Source organism: Cuculus canorus, chromosome 19 (assembly GCF_017976375.1).
Source record: "Cuculus canorus isolate bCucCan1 chromosome 19, bCucCan1.pri, whole genome shotgun sequence".
Taxonomy (NCBI): domain Eukaryota; kingdom Metazoa; phylum Chordata; class Aves; order Cuculiformes; family Cuculidae; genus Cuculus; species Cuculus canorus.
The window spans coordinates 2207673-2228115 of NC_071419.1; the positions used below are offsets into that span (position 1 = coordinate 2207673).

The 20443-nt window shown below is 46.6% G+C and overlaps 1 protein-coding gene across 8 annotated transcripts in view; it reads right to left on the reverse strand.

Annotated features, from left to right (window-relative positions):
• The window catches only part of DAB2IP (DAB2 interacting protein), a 194543-nt gene that overhangs the window by 135194 nt on the left and 38906 nt on the right, over positions 1-20443 (reverse strand). For 2 of the 8 annotated variants that reach the window (XR_008453016.1, XM_054084390.1), the window contains exons 1-2: positions 19145-19439; positions 625-728 (exon numbers count right to left, since the gene is read on the reverse strand). Coding sequence is in view for 7 of the 8 variants with exons in the window: in XM_054084390.1 (XP_053940365.1) it covers positions 625-728; positions 19145-19286 (246 nt within the window). In the remaining variant the exon portion in view is untranslated. Of the gene's footprint in view, positions 1-624; positions 729-6233; positions 6607-18999; positions 19113-19144; positions 19442-20443 lie in introns of those variants that run through there. The other 6 variants (XM_054084391.1, XM_054084393.1, XM_054084392.1 and 3 more) reach the window with 4 other exon arrangements.

Genomic DNA, 20443 nt, shown 5'->3' on the forward strand with positions numbered 1-20443 from the left:
CCAAGTGTACTCCTAGGCTGAATAATTACTTGGCTTTGACGTTATTTGGTAGCCCACCCCCACATGACGTCCTGTTTGTTACATACTGCTATCACACCAAAACAGTGATACCAGCAGAGCATCTCAGAGCAAAAGGCCAGAAGAAATGGAGAACAGCGAATGGGTCCTCGAGGCTCCTGCTGGGAGAGGACATCAAGCTCTGGGGAACCACCAGCTTGGCAGGTTTTCTGTTAGTCAAGGCAAGATTCTTCTGCATGAGATCTTCTCTCTGTAGGTGTGTGAGGACACACTGTGCAGCTGCAGGCCAGTAAACACCTCTCTGAACATACTGCTCTAGGGTTCACAAAGGAAACATCACCAGGAATGTCTTCCAAGTAAAACAACTTACCTAAACCTGCTCCAGATTCAAATTCAAACCTTGTTGCTTTCCCAAGAAACATTTCATAGTCATGTTGTTGCTGACAGTATCCAACAACAGCACATTGACTGAAAAATAAGTTATCAACTAGTTTCGCATACAACACCTCTTCCCTCAGGATGAGCAAGTTCCTCTCCCTTCTGGCAAAACCCCATAATAATCATTAAGATGCCATAATGATCATTAAGATGGGAAGAGACACTTACCGTGACCCGGAAGGGCGTGGTGGCAGCAGGCTCCATGGTGGGGTTCTTCTCGGGGACCCCGCTGGGCATGCTGCGCCTCTGCCCGCACCTCTCCGGGGGGGATTCTGGGGACAGCACAGAAAACAAAGGACAATTACCAACACACAAGCCCAAGAACAGCCCAGGAACGCCAGCAGGCCACGCAAAATGTGGCTTCTTCCTTTGAGATGCCCTTGCAAATGAGGCAGCACAACCACACCACCGTCTCCGCTTGTGTTTCCCCCAGCCTCCTGGAACAATGTTCAATCAGCAAGACTTTCACCTTCAACAATTAGCATTTTTGATAAAACTGTAAGGTTCAGATAATGCCTGGCAGGTTAGCATTATTGTTATTTCCTGTTTGCAGATGGGTAAACAGAAAATGTATTGAGTCAAGTGAGAATTATATGCAACGTACAGATCTGTGCACTTGTGGACTCGATACTCCTAGGGGAAATTGCTAATGGGGTTACAGGCAGAGGATGCTTACATTCCCTCTCTAATTCCTCCAGCAATTTACTTTGGAACTAGGAAAAGATTATTAAAGCCTGCATATGCAAAAGTATAATGTGGATATGAACAACATCTCCTTCCCTGCTGCTGAGGGAGGGAGGGGGCTGAAAAGGCTAAATTAACAAATATCCTACCACGGAGAAGATTTAGAAAGATATTAGGTAGGGGCAGCAGCAGCATTATGAAGAGATACTACCTCAGTTCACCAACACTCTCTAAAAGCACCATGGAGCTCATGAAAATAGATCTGCTTCTGAGCTGCCACTCAGTGCTGCTCACACCTCGTAATAAGCTTCTCTTCTCCAGACAGTCAAGAGCCCTCGTTAGCCAAGCATTTCCCTCGCCCAAAGGCCGAGCTGCATCATCCCAGTTCTGCTAGGCAGGAAGCCGAGAAAATGGGCAGGGCCTGTGGTCAGGATCACGCAGGTATTTAGTGATAATTGCAAGAAAAAATCTCAGCTGTTGTGGCTACGGTGTTCCAGGAGCAGGCACACGACGGAAGGGCAGCAGAACGCTCCTCCTTGGGCAATGTCACAGCTCTTCCCGAGCAGGGAGGCTTGCAGCTTGAGGACGTGCAGCCTCCCGCATCAATCTCCGTGGGTCAGACCTGCGCCTGGCTCTGCAGGTGGACATGTCTTTATACACATCTCTAGAGCAAGGCAAGAAGGTCAGAAGTAACAGCTCAATCGTGTTTAGCAGCAGCGCTAACCCCATGTAAAGTGTCAGGAGCATAGAACAAAGGCCTGAACAATCTCCTAGCAGTGCATCTTCATTTCCAAACACCAGATACGTGGCTGCCCCTTTCACCAAAAGCACAGGGGATCTGAGCTGAGCGCTCCTTTCCTGCTTGTCCCTGTGGTGTGGTGGCACTGACCACACCCTGCAGCAAGAACGCCACAGTTTTCACTCACAGCCAGACTTCTGGAGACGTGAAGAACTTTTACGTTCAAAACCAGCCTCAAATTGATTACGAATTCTCAAAATGGGTATAAAAATCAAACAAACATCAGGTGGTACCTCAATGCATCAGTAAAGAGCAAACTCAGCTGCGAGAGGGAGGCTTCTACAAATTAGTATGCAAAGGAGTCTCAAGACGGAGCAGCCTGCACTCAGGGTTGTCTCAGACAATGATGGTCTCAGAACCAGTGTAACTTGAGGTGGTTTGTTTGCCAATTCTCAGCCACTGCAATTCACAATTTGCTGCCATCAGGTCTTGGCAAGGAAGGTTGTCCCTCCTTGACTGCCAAAGACTGTCATCACCCGGGATCTGTAAGAAACAACCAATACCTGCAGTTCCACCTGACAGTTCCTGAGCTGTAGCTTCAACTATTCCAAGAGGGCACAATGGGAGATGCCACCCATGGACTGGGTGAAGTGCCTATTCAGTGACATCTCCCTTGGTTGCAAATCTCACCTGTACTTCCTCAACAGCAGCCACGTAACCTGTATGGGATCCAGACAGCCAAAACCAGCCAGCCCATTGCTTTCACAACTTCCAGACAAGCCTTTTAATGTCTTGGCCTCTTTCTTTGCAGAATGCTGCACTTTGAATCTCAAGGAGACAATCAAGTCCTTTGGTGCCATCTTCGTTCAAACTAAAGCTTCCACCCCATTCCTTTGAACTGTGCCCTTCTTTTTATTTTGACCATCATAAAGAAACTACTGGATTGCAGCATTTTCAAAGTGAGTTCAAGATGACAGGCCAGCCAAAGAAGCTGCTTTGCATTTTCTTAATGACCAGAAAAATAAAGTTTGTTTAAAGCATTTCTCATATGCATGGCTGGAAAACAGGGACAATGGGATTATGTGAAAAGCAGCTGCAAGAAATCACCGTCCCCAGAGGCCTGGGACACTGGCACAGAGCTGCTCGCCAGCCCAGCACACCCTGCCCTTGGCACAGAGGGAAAGTACTCGCTGTTCCATGCAGGTGTTACACCCCTATGCAGTTGAACCACAGTGGTTTGTCAGACCAAGGTGCACAATCGTCTCCCTTTTGGTAACCTGTCGATCTGCTTCCTTATTCAACCACCCAGGTCAGACCTCCTCGGAGAAAGGGAGAGTGTGTTATGACCCATGGCTGATGAATATCTGGGTCTGATTGCACTGAAGTCACAAACTGTGCTCTTAAATTCTTCCTTCCTCATTAAAATGTACCCAAAGCAGAGCCAGCAAACACATCACTTTGACCCAGACCAAAATGCAGGAATGAGTTAAGACCTAAAGCTCCCTGTTATACTCAAGCATATTGATCATAAATATTTGGAGCCAAATCTCCATATTATTTTACGCAGTGTGGGTTCACTGTAGAGGGGAGGCTTTGCAGGAGAGTGATGTTACAAAACTCTTTAGAAGACACCAGAAATAACTGCAAAGAGGGCTGGGTGTGGGAGTCTGGGGCGAGGGGGGAGAGCTGTTTGTTTTAAAAGGAAGTAAAAATAGCTTACAGGTAAATTAGTAACTCCTAACAACCAGGAATGTACAGCAAAACAGTTTTACATAGTGGATGCTATGACTACACCAAGGTTTGAACTGCCCTTTACTTCTTCAGGGGGAGGGGAGAAGTCTCAGGCCAGCTTACCGGCCCAGGAAGCCCACGGGACACCACGGCAACCAGCCACCACATCAAAGGTCGCTGTATGGCAATAACGAAAGCTCTCTCACAGGCACCAGAGGCTGAAAAAGAGATGTCTTAATTGACAGGAGAAGATATTTAGGTTAGCCATGGGAAAAGTCTTCTCTCAACACGGACAGTTACACATTGGATGATCATCTAGAGAGAGAAATGTACCATCAAGCTATCTGAGACCTCTCTGCGGCAGGGGCAGAGCTGTCCCTGCCGAGCGAGGTTCAGGGACAATGACCCTTGTCCCTGTCCTCTCCTGGGGCAACGCATACCAGCTGATCTCCTGAAACCCCTTCCAGCCTCAATTTCTGTGATTTCTGACAGACAAGCTCCAAAAGATCAGATTAAGAACCTGACTTCAGCCTATTCTTTACGACTCTCACCCATCCTCCTCCTCTGCCGATCCCCCTCCATTTCTGGCTGGACAGCCTCTGCTGGCAGTGCTGTCTCACCTCCACAGCTCAGAGCCCAGGGCCCCACGCTGACCTCTGTCACAGACTCACAGTGCGACCCCAGGACATTTTAATGCTTTTTATCAGATTCATAATTTATAAAAACCTTGACAATCCCACGGGGACACTGCAAGGCTTCATTAATGAATGTCTGCTACCCATTTTGTATCCCAAGATAAAGGACTCAAGAACGAGGAACAGCGTTGCTGCAGGCAGATAACCACGGACTGACATTTCCAGAAGCACTTAGCATGATCAGATAACATCCTCACCAGACTGCGAATGTCTCTGGTAGCTGAATACTGTCCCTCAGCTGATAGAAATTCCAGGATTATACCTTCATTTGTCCATGTATTTGCTTTAGCTCAGATTTGATCCAAGTACTTACACAGTATCTCAGGACGCTATTTGCTGTCCCAAAGCCCTCGACTTGCTATGAACTTAAAACCTCCGAATTTTTCTTTCATGACACAGAGGCCTGGAAATCACTGAGGTAACAGTCTATTAAATGAGGATTACAGCACAGGCATGCTGGATCTGGAAACAGATTCCCTGGTACAGCGAGGAAAGGCACATTACCCAGCCTGCAGACACGGGTGCCCACATACAGGGACGGCTTTCCGATTCCCCGCATTCCCCCAGCCCACAATGCAACACACAAATAAAAGGTGGGGTAAACAGAGAAGCAAGAATCATAGAAGCTCTTCAAAACCTCCAAATTAGACTTGAAGAGGATCGTAAGTTGCTCTGAGGAGCGCTGTGGCTGTTCTGGTAGAAACTCCTCTCCTAATTTTCTCCTCATTGTTGATGGCATTTCCTCAGCACTAATAACCAGGCATTTCTACTCCCACTGGGTTTCCCTTCCACCCACCACATTGCAGAACTGTGCTCCTGGGGTCCTCCTAAGTCATTTTCACGAACACATCCTAACTCTCCCCATAAGACTCATGGGTCCACTTCTGCTGAGGCTGGTGCTGGGCTGAGGCTCAGCCACCTCCTACAATCACAGAAACAAGGAAAAACAAAAGTGCTTCCTGCTTTCCCAAACATTTACAGAAGGCTGCAAAGCTCTGGGTTTCCCCCAAAGATCTTCAAAGAGAAACTTTCTTGAAACCAGCACCCTCCAAATCCTCTCCGAGGTTAACCCACAAGGCTGGGGCCAAGATGCTGTTGGTGTGTGTTGTACCTGGATCTGGTTTAAGCTGCCGGGGCTGCCAGGGTCCCTCACTGCTAGCAGGAGGACTGACACAGCTCCGTAAACACCGCACCTTCATTTAGGACCTCGGGCTTATGAATATTTCTGGAACTGTTTCTGTACAGTAATAAACACATTTGATTTGTTAACTAAATGCAAGGTATTTGAACTGACAGAGTAATTCATCCTTACTACACATTTCCATGCCTGTTCTCCACGCTGCAGAACAGTTCCAGAGCAGCATCGCTATCTCAAACCCCTCTAAGGCTTCCAAGTCATCGAGAGCAGAACAGACCGTGAGGAGCTCCTGGTGCCCAAGCTCTCCCTTAACCCACTCAAGGTCATTGCCGCCTGAGCTGTAACTTCTGCGACTCTGCTGCAGAGCAGGGCATTCCGTGTTAGGCACACAAATACTAACACTGTTTTCTTCTCACTTAGCAAGTGAGAGGTTCTTACATTTGCATTACCTGCCTTTGTGAATCACAGCTAGTCCGAGAGATCATCAGGATTACATTAACAAGATTAGTGGGAGTGAAATACATTAACTCCTTCTGCTTCCTCATCTCTCTTCGTGCTCTCCCCATCTCCTGCTCTCCTCTCACACACAATTCCAGGGATCAGCCAGTAGAAGAGACAGCATGAACAAAAGCAAAGAGAACCAGCTGGAAGGAATAACTAACGAGCAAGCATTTCCCAGCAAGTTGATTTTCTGATATGAAACTGTTCCAACTCCAAACAAGAAAGGGAGGTACAAGTCTGCGTGAGCGTCAGAGAAGGTAGCAGCAAGAAAAGGTCTCCCTCGACTCACCAAAAGGAAGCCCTGCTTGTCAGCACCGCACATGCCATGGCACTCCGAACAAGCCAGCAATATGAGAGGTAGAGATGATGACTTCATCAGAGGCAGCAAGAAAGAGAAGTATGACTGGAATGCCAGACAAGCCAGCAGCGCTGGGGAGCCGCGGCAGGAGGCCAGGTTCCTGCACCGTACCCCGGTGACGTGTGTTAAGGAAAGGAGACTTTGGAGGACAACAGAACTTCACCAGATCAGCTGGATGCAATGCAGACAACTAAGAGCTCATCAGAAGCAAAAGCTGGTGGAAAAGATCCTGCACGCAGCACTCGGAGAGGTCAGGCCGGCTCCAGGACGTGGGCAGGGAAGGTGCGCTCCTCCCTGTCCTGCCCCATCAGTTTGGTTCAGCGCTCAACATCTCCAGGGCGCCCCAGAGCGCTCACCAGGGTGGAGTTTCTACGAAACCAGAGGGAACAGGAATTACCGGTCTCCTGCTCGTGCAATTACACTTCGTGAATTAATTTTATTGCTTAATGAATTCAGGTGTTATTCCTCTAATTTCTGCATTATCTAATAACTCCTTCCTACAAACTCAACAGAGGAGGGGTGGAGGCACAGAGTGACAGGAGTGATTTATTTAACATGGCTTGCAGTAGCATTTATGAATTAAAAACAGTCCCTAGAGAGCCGATATTTGTAGTGTCTGTGCGATTTCAAATACTCAAGAGAGGCTGCAGAAAAACAGCTTTAGGTGGCCACCTGAGCCCAGGAGGAATGAGTCTTTAATCTGAATGCAAAGGGTATTTAGAAGCTGCCATTAGAATAGAGGCACTTCTTAGAAATGGAATAGTACCCTGGGAATAAACAAAGGCAGAAAATAATAAATACTGAATAGAGTCAACTTTCCCCTTCACGAGGCATGAATAACTGTGAATGGGAAGCCGAGGTGCAAGAATGTCTAATTTCCAGCAGATAAAGGCCAGTTGAAAACCACTGAGAGGTTATGAATGTCCCTGCTAACATTCTCTTCCTCCTGTCAGCTGGATTGGAAATACAGCTGCAGGGCGCTTGGCTGTTCTGTTACCTGGGGAACTATTTGTTGGAACACATCGCCCAATGCCCTCCCGGTCCCTCAGCGAGTCCCAGGTGATCCCTTACAGCAATGTTATAACTGCTACACCACACAGAATTAATTAAAAGTCAAACCTTTACTAGGCAATAAAATTGGCTTTTAAATAAATATGGTTGAGAAGCAAAAGTTTAGGGCAGGTAATGGTGCCCTCTGAAAACCAGACTCATCTAAAAGCAAAGTTAACAAACGCTCCAGTGGGTATTCTCTACGCTAATGAAAGTTTGTGGCACCACCGCTTTTTACATCAGAATAAAACGATTTCTTTTTGCATCTTAGAATCTCTACCTTAACTACACCTCCCTACAGACAGCAATCCCCCTGGCTGCACCCACAACTCCTCTACTCCATAATCAGTGGCTGACTCCCCACTCATTCAATGCTCTACGCAGGAACAGTTCCCATATCCTCTTGCTCTCTCAACCCTTTCAGACAGTTAAGGATACTGTTTACAGAACTACACCTTGTAAAAAAAAATGCTCGCTTATCCAACCACTTACATAAAAAAAACAATAAAATAAATTGGGATCACCACTTGCCTTCGGCCCTGTACTCTGCCACAAACTATTTAGAATTCATTAGAGGCTGGTTACGTGCCTACAGCTAATACCATGCACAGCGACTACACCAAATGGATCCGGCCTCTCGCCGCTACCTTCGTTTCCCTTACAGGTGACTGAAGCGTTAAAGACTCACTGCGTTCAGTTAAACAGGGGCAACGCTGCCTCTGCCCCAGCCGTGCCCCTGCTTGAAAGCAGAACAAGGCACCCCGAGCCCCGCGCGGCACCCCGCAGTGCCCTACGCTATGAGAACGGTGCCTGGGACCATTGATGTGAGACTCTTCCTAGAACAGCCTGGAAAACAATTCAGCTCACAGAAAACATCAGACCACACCGCTCCCCATCTGCTGGAAACGACGGGCAGCTTCTCTCAAAGTGGCACTAAGATCTTCTGGAAGAAAAGCTTTTGCTTTTTCTTTGTTAACCAATGATGTGAAGAGCCGCTGACCCTTGGCACAGCACACCGCGCACTTTAATGGATCTCCTGTCATCTCTGTGTCAGGTTCTCGGATATCGTGTCCTGTGGAGTATTTAGTATTCCTCATCCTGCTCCCCAGCGAGTGCTATTAATGGCTCTTGAATCCAGCATTGAAAAAGCTGTGTGATTTCCCTCTGTACTCGATATGTATCTCTGCCTCTATTTTCTCTAATACTCCCCAGTAAGAGGATTCTTTTCCTAGCTGCATCCCAAGGTGCTTTTTGATGCATGCAAGCAGATGTGGGAATTGGTGCCCCTTTTTTTCTGTGGGTTTTGGCTGAGCAGTTTTGCACCCTCTTCTCCCCCAGGAAGCTCAGTCCAACCTCCACAAGAAGCGGAGAGCCAGAGGAAGCTCTGCCTGTTCCCCCAGCCTCACTAGAGGGAGCTGGAGCCCCTCGGCTGGGCAGCCTCATCCCATCCCATCCCATCCCATCCCATCCCATCCCATCCCATCCCATCCCATCCCATCCCATCCCATCCCACCACCCAGCCGAGGCTTAGCGACACATCCAGCGCCAACGCACCCTCCTAGAACCTGGTGGGGAGCCTGTTCTTTACCTGAGGACACAGACAAGGTGTATTTGTCAAGCAAAAAGTATTCCCCGAGGGCAAAAAAAAAGAAGAAAATAGCACAAATGGGAAAGGAAAGCTTAGATAATTCTCAACATGAGTTGGAAAAGACACACACTAACTTCTCTGTACTTCGAGACAGAAGAAACAGATCCACATCCTACAGACAGACGCAGCCGCAGGTCCCCAGGCCTGGGGGTGACAGAGCATCCAGAAAATCTACCCACTTTCTGAAAACAAACTTCAAATCATGCCAGTGGAGCGGCCTTTATTACAAACTCTGCATCTACTGCCCTGCATTTGTTTAATTAGATATATATATTTGGTATTTTTATTCTTTATTTACCAGTCTCTGAAATAAAATATGTATGATATTTATCTTTCTTTGCTATGATGTCTAGAGAACAAATTCATCTTTTGCTAACAGCGTATCATTAGGAACCTTTCTCTCCAAGGTAAAATTGAAATCAAGCAGACTTAAAAAATACATCACAAAAAGATAGAATTCTAGCCTGGTTGGGAACCAGATTGTGGAGACTGCTAATACCCTGATTCAACCGGAATGGATGATAAAGTGAAGTGGAACATCAGCTTCCTCCTATGTGATGATAAAGACAAGCAACATGGAGCCTGGAGAACAAGAAGTCAGCTCTAGGGAGATTTAAATGAGGTTCATCCATCATGCTTAGCATTTCTGCAAAGATTCACAACTGTTACCACGCTGCTCTCTTGCAGCTCTTCATCAGCGTGGCTGCCGTTCAGAGGCAACCACGGCCACGGAGAAACTTTCACACCCTCTGTAATCTGTGTTTCTGGGGAGGTAAATGCTGCCACCTGCGCTTCCCACCCAGGACAGGCAGAGAGGATGCAATCTCCTTCCACCGGAGACTGCCCGGAGCCTTGGGCCGAGCACGGCTGTGGCCAGCTGCCTCTGCAGAGCACTAGCCCACACGAAGTGGGAGCACCTCTCCCATCAGTTGGGTTTGGTTCCTTGCAAGGGGTTCTCCTAACAGCTGACTTGGAGAGATGAACTATGAACTGGTACAGCACAGTTCACTTCACATGTGGAGTAGCAGCATGGTCTAAATGAAAGCTTTGCACAGTTTAATACCAGGCCATTTTTCCCATCGTGCACGGTAGCTGCTACAACAGGTCTGTACTGGCAAAATGCAAATGAAATAAATAAATACTTAATTTATAAGCATGATTCATCAGAGGTTTCATCTTCTACAGCAAAGAAACAGATGTTCCATTGATGGCACTTCATTAGAGAGATAAATGGGGTCACATATATATCCCTATTCACATCCATCTGCGTAATAGACCAAACATGAAGATTGGAAATTCACATGGCACATGCAGCTCTTAGATCAGCCTGGAAGAGTCTTAATGCCCAGGGCAATTAATCCAAGTTAGACTGCCTGAACATTGAAGGAACTGTAATACTTTCAAGGTTGGGATTTAGCATGGGCTATTCAGGATACAGTTTCATCAGAAACACTTAAAGAAGAGTAAGGGATTTTAACTGACAAGATAGCAGTAAATTTTGGTAGCTACTGGACAATACAGTACCCCTCCTGATGAAACAGCTCAGAGCTGGCACTAAAAAGCAGCACTGACAGCCCTAAGTCTGACAACAGAGCCCTTCCTGCCGTTACAGCTGTAGGTGGTTCAGATTAGGGCCGGTGTTGAGGACAGCCGAGAGCCTTTCTGCTTTTCCAGGTGCATATGCAGGAGGCCTGAGAGTTCCCCACCAAACAGAAATGAGTCCCCTTCATTTTATTATGCGTTCAATAGAACATTTATAACATTTATAAATAGTGTCACCTTCTTCCCCAACCTAAACACTTATTAAAGGTGAGTGCTGACATAAAAGCTCTGCATTCCCCTGTGTGTGTCAGGACCCAGTGCCTCTGGAATGCGTTGGCTACCTCCCAAGGTGCCTGCGTGCCCAGAGTGCTGCTGAAAACACCTCCTGTCCTGCCTGCTGTTACTCAGACATCTTCAACCTATTCAGAGTCTCTTAAGCAGCTAGTTTACATTCCACAGTTCCTAACTGCAGAGCACACATCCTAATTTATTGTGACTGATACTTCTATTTCCTTTGGGGGTGGATGGGTGGGAATTTCTGCTTCTCTTACACATATGTGCTCTGAAAACATCCCTGCAGGTGTCGGCTTCACAGGCTCACATTTATGCTTTCAAGCAAACATTGCCAGCGCCAATGAGAGAAACAGGAAAGAAAACATTAAAAAGCAGTCACATTTTCTTATTTCTTATAAGTAAGCATGTGCCACAGAGGGACACAAAGAAACCACCATTCAAAGTGCTCTAGTCCTGTATGTGACTGCCCACAGCAACTGGGTAGCTCTGTGATGGTGCTGCAGTGACAACCACCGTCTACCCACAAACCGAAACACGCAGTAGATTATAGAAAGGGATCTCGCTGGGATATATTCACTTGTACATTGCCCATCCTACTTCTGAAGTGGGAGGATGTTCTTACTTACACTAATACTGATACTTGCATTTTCCATCCTAAAAAATATGCGAGGTCTCTGCAGGGATCTCTCCCTCTGCAACGGAGCTGCAGCCACTGCGAGGACCTGTTCAGGAACACGCTGCAACACTAAAGAACAGTCCAGCCCAGCTTGTGAACCACATTCTCTTTTCCTGGGGAGACTGATGCATTTCACCCCATTCTCAGAAATTTCATCTTGGTGTGTACCCCAAATCCAGCCGATCCTAGCAGTAAAATTATGTAAATGAACACCAAATATTCCCACTTTACACACACCAGCCAGATCAAGATTTGTTCCCATCTGAGTGCATAAAGGTAATTACTGTTAACCTTTGACTGCTAAAAATGTAAAGGGAAAATATCTTTCATTTAAAACTTGGTCGTTTGGTTACCATGGCCACTGCTTAATCATGAAGGATGACTATTACTTGTTACTATAGTAACCAAGAAGCTTAAGAGGCATCCTGTAATTTAACTCCGGATGCCAAATTTTACAGCAGTCCACCTATTCCCACATTTGGATACTTCAGAACGAGCCCAGGCTTGATCTCTGACTCCACAAGAAATTCACTGATGCAGAAGTGCTGTAAGAAATCAAAAATGTGAGCACATAATATACAAAGGAAACTTGCACTTCAGCTAAATTGGTTTCTTCAAAAAGAAACATTAAGTGCCCAGCATCTGAGGACTCCTCTCTCAGTGCAAACGTTAATGACGCAGAACTCTGTCCGCCTCTATTCTTGCCGATGTTTCTCAAAGTCTGTACAATTGCAGGGCGTGTTTTTCCCCTCAAAGTGAATGTTTCACTGCTCAACACAAAATGAACTTCAGAAACAGGGCTGAGAAGCCAGCATTCATGAACGAACCTCTGGGAGCAGACTTGGACACCCAGCCTGGCTCTCAAGAGCACCCCTTGTGCAAGCAAGCAGCGATGGATAGGACAAACTTCCCAAATTCAGGCAATCACTACGTCTCTCTGGACAGCCTTTTACACCATTTCCGCTTAGTTATAAACAGCACGGCACTTGCCCCAGTGACACTCATCACTGTAAAGCTCTACTGTCAGCACCACCAAGGAAATGTCAGTCAGAAGCTTTGTCTCCTGTAGGGCTGGGGAGAGGAGGCTGCCAGAAATCACCTGTGGCTGACACAAGTTCTTGACACTTTCTAGTTCTATATTGGGGATGAATTCACAGTTTTCAAAAAGCCATCAATTTTCACATTTGCCGATTTCCACAGGAGCCTGAGAAAACTCAGTGTAAAGCATGACCTTAAGGCTGCATAAAGCAGTGCCAGGGGTAAGGAAATCCCAGGGTTTGTGTGCCTTTTTAATACACATATATACAAACAGAGGAGCAAACAATATCTACATTTAGGATATTCTCAGCAATGCTTAAAAGGGAAGCAAACTGCCTTCAGCCACTGTCCGAGTGGAAAAAAGCAAAGCTGTTCGTGCCCAGAGATGGGAAGCAACCCAGCTCATTCCCTGTCCCTGTTGAGGGCAGAGCAAATTAAAGGATTATGGAGTGCCTTCAGTGCAATAACTTAAGGGATTAGTGGCACACTAGAAGACGTTCAAGGGAAATATAGGTCTAAAACCTTTAGAAGGCAGCTCTGTGTCTAAACTATTTGGACTGCCCAGCAGTAAGGAGACAATCTTACTCCAATACATTAAGAGATCACAAAAACTCTGCTGAAGCCCCCTAAGCACGTTTTTGGAATAATTATTTTTTGGACTCAGAGCAGGGTTTTTCATCGCTTCTTTATTTATTACCTTTGGCTTTTAGGTAAAAAATCACTTTGCATTGCTTGGGAGCAACTCTGCCGCTTATGTCCTTTCAGAGCAGTCAGTCAGTCCCTCGCAGCAATGCTGTTAGGGGACAGGGAGGTCACTGCCAGAAGCAATGGACTTAAAACAGATGTAAGCAAACGATGAGCAAAAAGAGACAACAGTCAAACTTCAAGCTGCTGGTACAAGTCTCACATTTCTGTCGCAGCATTAATGAGCTGCTCTTTGAATAGCAGTTACCAGAGTTATTCTTAAACAGCACTGAACAATTCTCACGGTTTCATCAAGGCTGTTGCCGTGTTTCGCTACCTCTTGCATATGCAGCTTCTGAGACCACTGGACATTCAGGTATGGGACTATGGTCAAGATCTTACAGAAGGAACCTGAGATGCAAAATTCCCCAGTTCTCTGCCTTCAGGCAAAGGAAAGCCCCAGCGAAGCCTGGAGTCTGTGCTGTTACTCTGTCATTGACCACCCATGGGATGCCCTGCAAGCTACCCCTGGACACCTCACATGACAGTGCATCTACCTAAAGCTCCTTTACTTTTAATGAAAACCCATATTCTTTAGTCACGCAGACCATTAAAAGCTGCAGGACGTTTGCCAGATGATAGGGTCCCTCTCAACAAATGCATTATACTGCAATCTAGGGGAAATCCAAAACTCCACAACAACAACCCAGTACTGGAAGTGAGAATGAAAGAGGAGGTTACACCTGTGCCCTTTGTAGGCAGATGCACACACGGTGCTCTGTAGCAGTATGGCACTCATAATGACGATTCAATTTGTTAAAATCAGAGACCACAAATACAAAAATCAGGGCTCAGGGGCACAAAATGGTTTGGCATGGCAAAAAAAGGAGAGAAGGCATCGTAAATGTAGGGAGATATTCTCTCTGGACAGCACACAACAAATTACTTACAAGCTTATGTATCCATGAGCTGATTATGGCGCTGCTTTTCTGGGATGGATGGGTCTGGTCAGTACTACTCTATCGGGAAAGGTAGGTTCAGATACACTGCAGGTATTCCAATACCCAGGCCCCTGCTGCAGCTAGAACAAGCCAAGCTAAACCTCAGCTAGAGTAAGTGCACACACAGAGGAAAACACGCATGTGCTTTGAACAACCTGGAAGGCACACAGCTAACTGTAATTCAAAGCAAAGTCAATTGTGGGTCATGGAAAGCACAAAGTATTGTTTAAACATTTCATGTGAATTATTTACTAACAGAATCCTGAATCCTGCTTAACAATATCGTGGGGATTTTCAGTAACAGCAAAATTTCTAATCAGAACATGAGAGACATCCCTTCTCCCCACAACATCTAACCCAGTCGTGTCCAGAGCACTGCCCTGGGCTGCAGGGGAAATTCCCGCAAGAGGTGGAAGGGGGGGAAGTTCCACTCAGTATAGAATCATAGAATCATTAAGGGTAGCAAAGACGTCTAAGCTCATCCAGTCCAACCCCACTGCATCTGCAGAACCATGTCCTGCAGTGCCACCTCTCCACATTTTTTAAGCCTCATCAGGGATCTTTACTCTCAGTAAAGAAATTCCTTGTCAAACACCACTTTTTTTTGTTAATGTGCTGTAAAACAGATTTTCATCTAGGAAAGATCAGAGAGCAGTGTGTGAAATTTGAGTTAGCTTTCAATACAATAAACCCTCCTTTGGTGTTACAGCACTGTTAGACGCTGGGACAGTTTTCAGGTCTCTGCTTTCCTTGTCCCAAGCGAGTCCCTTAACCCCTAAGGGGTTGGCTGTTAGAGTATAAGTTGATCTCTTATTTATCACTTAAAAGGTTTTGATTTCATCAAACAGAGACAAAGACTAAACTCCAGCCGTTTTCAGGACAGGTGTATCTGAACAGCCTGCACTGAGAAAAACCAGCCTGACCTTTGCCTCCAAGCACGCAGGGTTTGGTGTACTAAAATCCTGGGCTTTGCTAGAGATCAGTCAGTTTTCTCTTCACAGCAGCCATCAAAGGAGAAGAAGAATAAAGCCTGTTTAATAAAAATCCTTTTTGCAGAACACCTTGAAAAGCATTTGTGATAAACAGAACTCAGAGCAAGGCATTTACGTCCAAGGAGCTGACTGAGGCAGGAGTATCAGGAACATTAAACTTTCAAGATCAGGAACTCAAAATGTTCTCAATTCTTACAGCTTTGATGAGAACTGATTGCCTACAGACCTTTACGAGAAAGACCTGAAGCCAAAGCTGCTTTTGGCTCAGATATGAGACAGCAAATGGAGCACCCAGGAGTAGTTTCTACGAGCAAACTGAATTTTTGGAGCACTTACCACTGACCCTTGTTCCTTCGTTATATCCATAATGAAGAAGCAGCAGAGACACCGTGAAGTAAGCCACAAACCAAAGTGCTGCAGGCAGAAGCAGGTGTTGCTTTTATTGCTAATTTTCCTTCTACCCTCTCTGCCTCCCAAGTACCTTCCACTACATTAGATGGATCACCTGGTAGTAATCATAATTACTGCCATGATTCCTCATGCAGTCACACGCAGCTCTGAGCGGAACAGATGGGCCAAAGAAGAGAATGGGGTTCTGCAGTTAATGTTTTTAACTAATATATACCTGCAGCAAGTCCCGAATCCCTGGGGAAAGCAGCACCAGGAGAGTTCAGACATTATCATCATTCTAACAAAGATTAACAGCGGGCTGAAGCCTGCCTTGTTTATCCACTATCGAACAGCACTGATTTAAGCCCGCTGGAGGCATGGCCACACGAGCCTCCTGACAGCACGCCCTCCTGTCTGCTCTGACTCATCCTCCTCATCGGTGTTGCTGTTCTTCAGCTCTTCTAGCCTCAGCTCTCTCAAAGGGACAGGCGGGCACACATACTGAAACATGGGTGAACATGTTATAAGAGAATTCTAGAACAGATACCGTCACAGAAGCAGCAAATAAGCTGGCTGTCATTGTGAGCAGCTGAAAGTCTCACACATCTCTGCGTGCTACCTCAGATTGCCTCCATCTGGAGTCGCAATAGAACACAATCCCTGACTTTCCTTAGACACTCGCATAGCAAATGCAAATTCTGTTCCCTCTGCCTAATCTAAAAAGTGCTGCTTTTCCTGAGGGAGTGGTTGTCTCTTCCTTTGTACCTCAGGAAGCCAGACCAATTTCCCAAAGTAGGTCTCGGCTCTAACAGCCACCACCCGTGGCTGCGATGCCGACTGTTACGGTCTGCCCTGGCGCAGGCTGTGCTCCACCATTCCCGAGGGCCAGGAGGCAGCACTCCCACAGCAATGCCCATCGGAAGGGCCTGCGGGGATGGGTGGCGTTGGCCCCTCAGGGCACGAGAGTGGGAAGCAGCAGTATATAAATATATGCTTTAAACACAGCCTCTTCTCTATTCGAGGAGACCCAGTATAAACCAGCGTGGGCTGCAAGAGGCTCTCTGCCCCCCAGCAAAGAGCCGTGCTGGCAGCAGATGGCAGCACTTGCAGCCCATGGGTGCTCCGGCATCAAGGATTTATCACCCAGCGTTGACACAGTGCGATCAGTGCATGATTCCAGATGGGAAGAGGGTTGTGAGCCAGCAGAGATCTCCTCCTAAATGCGTAACAAAGTGTCCAAACCTCAAAGATGTCCAAAAGGATGCTCCTAACCAGCCCAAGTGACACACCTTGGAAAAAACTCAGCTTCCAGGTATGGTTGCTCCTCCATCCAGGGAGTGGGGAGCAGCACAAGCTTCCCCGGGCTCTTGGCAAAGGCTCTGGAGGCTGCAGAGAGCAAAAGGTTGCCAAGAGGATGTCGAGGAAACACACATGTGGCAAACCAGACCATTGCCAGTCCCTGTGACATAACTCCCATACTCATGAATTTATAGTAACGTCCCACTAAGGCTATCTCATCTTTCAGTATCCGAGCCAGAGACAGCAAATTCCACTGCAGAGCCAGCATTTGAGGGGACGCTCAGCTCTTTCCTTCATCCAGACTTGTAGGTTTGGACATTAACACTACATCACACCCCAAAATCTAGAACCTCATTCCAATTCCTGCCTTCTCCACAGGTCCCACCCCCCCTACAGTCTCCTCCTGTCCAGTAACATTCCAGTGGGATCACAACTGCGAAGGAAAGTCTTGCTTTGGCTGGTTTTTCACACTTCTTTCCCTCTGTCTGGACTGGCAGCCAGAGTAGCCACAGGAGGCAGCAACTCCAGACCCCGGACCGAGTCCACTGACCTCCTGCTGGACCCTGCTGTGTGACACCACCACTGCACAGCTCACTTTCCGCACCTCTTACAAAAACATGTCAAAAATACACAGAAAATTCTCATTTGGATTTGCAAATCCCTTTCAGATCCACAGATAAGCTCAACCAGTGCCTCGTCCCAGCAGGTAGGCATCCTAGACACAGTGTGACAAACAAAAAATACTCAGGAAGAGACCAACAAGAAGAAGATTTCAGTTGGCTCAAACCCAGTTTCTTACAAACATTCGAGTTCATCTCCATTTCCATCAAATCTGCCTGAATATTCATTGTGCTCATAACAAACTACGCCATTAAGTTTACACTGGGTTACCTAAATGAAGCTTAACACATTTAGATTGTCACAGGAACTGAAATGACAGTAAAATATTTTGGGGTTGAACAGATAAAGGGGGAAAGGGAACTGTGAGATGCTCGTGAGTTTACAAACACTCCTCCCTGACAGGGAGAACTAAAAGTCACGGAAAGAAAAACACTTCCTGCTTAAAGGAACAGCTGAAGCTCAGGGACTGATTCAGCTTCCCATTGTTTCCTGCACAATGATTCAAAATCCTGAAAAAAGTTCTGTATGCCAGGAAAAGAAAGCAGACATTGCAGTAAGAAGAATCTTGGAATGCCGGGGTCTCCTTTACAATCTGCTTCCTAAATCAGAATTAACTCCCGTGAGATGAGTACAGCCTGGATTTGCATGAACACCTGATGTGCTGCAGGGGGGCTTTTCATTCACACAACAGCAAAAAAATTCTGTTTTAATAAATGGCTTTGATTAAGCTCAAGCCATTAAAATGACTGGATTGTCACAACCCTCTCCACTCCCTCCCAAAAAGGCAGTTCAGCAGCAAACTGACTCCAAACTCCTGCTTCTTCAGCTGCTCTAAGGATAGGCAGAAGCACCAATAAACATTTATTACACACTAGAAGAGAAAAACAGAATAACTTCTTTTAAACACACAACTAGGTCAGTAGCTGCCTTCAGCAGAATAAATGGGCTGCACAAGTGAGTGTGCCCTAAAGAAACATTTCCCAGCTCCTGCTGATGAGGACAAATAGGCCCTTTTAGAACAGGGTTTTTAAAAGCACAAAGTGATTTGGGAATACAAGTCCCACAGGTTTCCACAACGCCTCAGGAGCATAATCTTCTGGCTCTGTCGAAAATCCTACCCCTAAACCATACTCGGTTCTGTAATTGCAACCCCCCCCGGTGATATTCAGCTCCGAAGAACCAGAAGTTCTGGCAATACATCTTTGCATACAGATAGCATCTCGTAAGCCGGGAGGTTCAGGTCTCTGTAATCAGCAATTAGGCCTCCAAACATCTCAGTTAGCTTGAAAAGCAGCAACCCCAGTTATACAAATGAAAAAGCTGAAGGATGGAGAACTGGAAAGACTGAGTTAGTTACAGCTACACAAGGTGTCACAGCCCCAGTACAGAACAGCACCCACACCCGATTCCCCGGCTCAGCTCCAGAATTAAGGAATTCCCCCTCCCCACACAAGGCACTGACCTTCTGCAAAGCTCGACACGCGCCTCAGGGGAGCATGTACACTTACAAATGTTCACACTGGCCTTTCGTATCGACAGTACCGAAGTTAAGCAACAGCAGGTACGCCTCTGCGCTGCCAAGGAAAGAGAACTGTGGTTGGAATTACCCCTACTAAGCGGCCTGCTCCGGCTCCGCGATCTGCTTCGCTGTCTCTGAAGTCGTGACCTCCGGAGCAGTCGATAGTAGTAAGACGGTCTCCCAGAACTTTTCCTGCTGTTCATTGACATTTTTGGATCTATTTTACACATGCATACATGCAGGCACAGGTTCACTCTCCCCTCTGGCAAAGCAGCAACAGTTCCAGCGTGTAATTAACTGGAGGTTGGTTCTTTGGAGGGGAAACGCGGGGGGGGGGGGAAGAGGAACTCTTCACTTTACACATTTAAAAATAAAAACAACAAGAAGAAAACATAAAAAAAAAAAAAAAAGAGAGAGAGAGAGAGCGGGGAAAAAAAGAACGCGGCATCAGAGTACATATCTCAGCTGAGGGAGGACTCCAGCCAGCAAGATAAACTGTACTAACAACTCCTGCCCCCAAAAAGATAAGCCTGTTGGAGTTGGAATAGGAAGCCAGACTTGGCCTGGGCTCTTGAAACGTGAAGAATAGGCTGGAAGAAATCCTGGACTGGATCCTCTCCGCCGGACAGAAACATCTGATCATGCTCTACTGGAAAAAAGTCATTGTGTCGCTGCGTGGAAACAGGCGGGGAGCCTCAGGGTGCCAGCCCGCTTTGACCTGCCCTGGCCGCGGGATCTTGGGGAGATGCAGTTTGAGGCGGCTGGGTCTGCAGCAGGAGGTATCTGTGAAACACTGGGCTGGGGAAGGGTATAATGATTTCCTGGCCATGGGACACATGTTAATAATCATCATGGAGCAAAAGCCCCGGAAAATAAAGTGAAACTTGAGAGGGGAAAACTTTAATTAGAAGTTGAACGAACAGAGCTCCAGACTCCCCTGGAGGCCCATTTCCTTTCAACATTCAAACTGAGTTATAGCACATCCCACAAATTAGAGAAAGAGCCTATTTACCATTTGGGTTTTGATGGCAGCAAAGATTCCGCCTCCGGCTCATATTGCTCAATAAAATTATATTTCAATGTGTAGAATTAACACTTTAAGCCATGGAGGGAAAGAAAGTAAGAGAAAAAAAAACAGCCTCACCAGACAATAAAAAAAATGACACTCTACATCTATAGTTTAAAAAGCTCAAAGTGAATTGCCCAGAATCCTTCCTTCAAGCTCCTTCCCTTCCCGGCACAAAACACACTCTGAAGGCAGAGCGCTAGACAACATCTCAGCCAGAACTGTGGCCAAGAACGGAACGCGCTGCCACTTCTTCTCGCACACTCACAGATACCAAAAACCTCATTGGAGTGGGATGAACGGCAAAATGACATTTGCCCA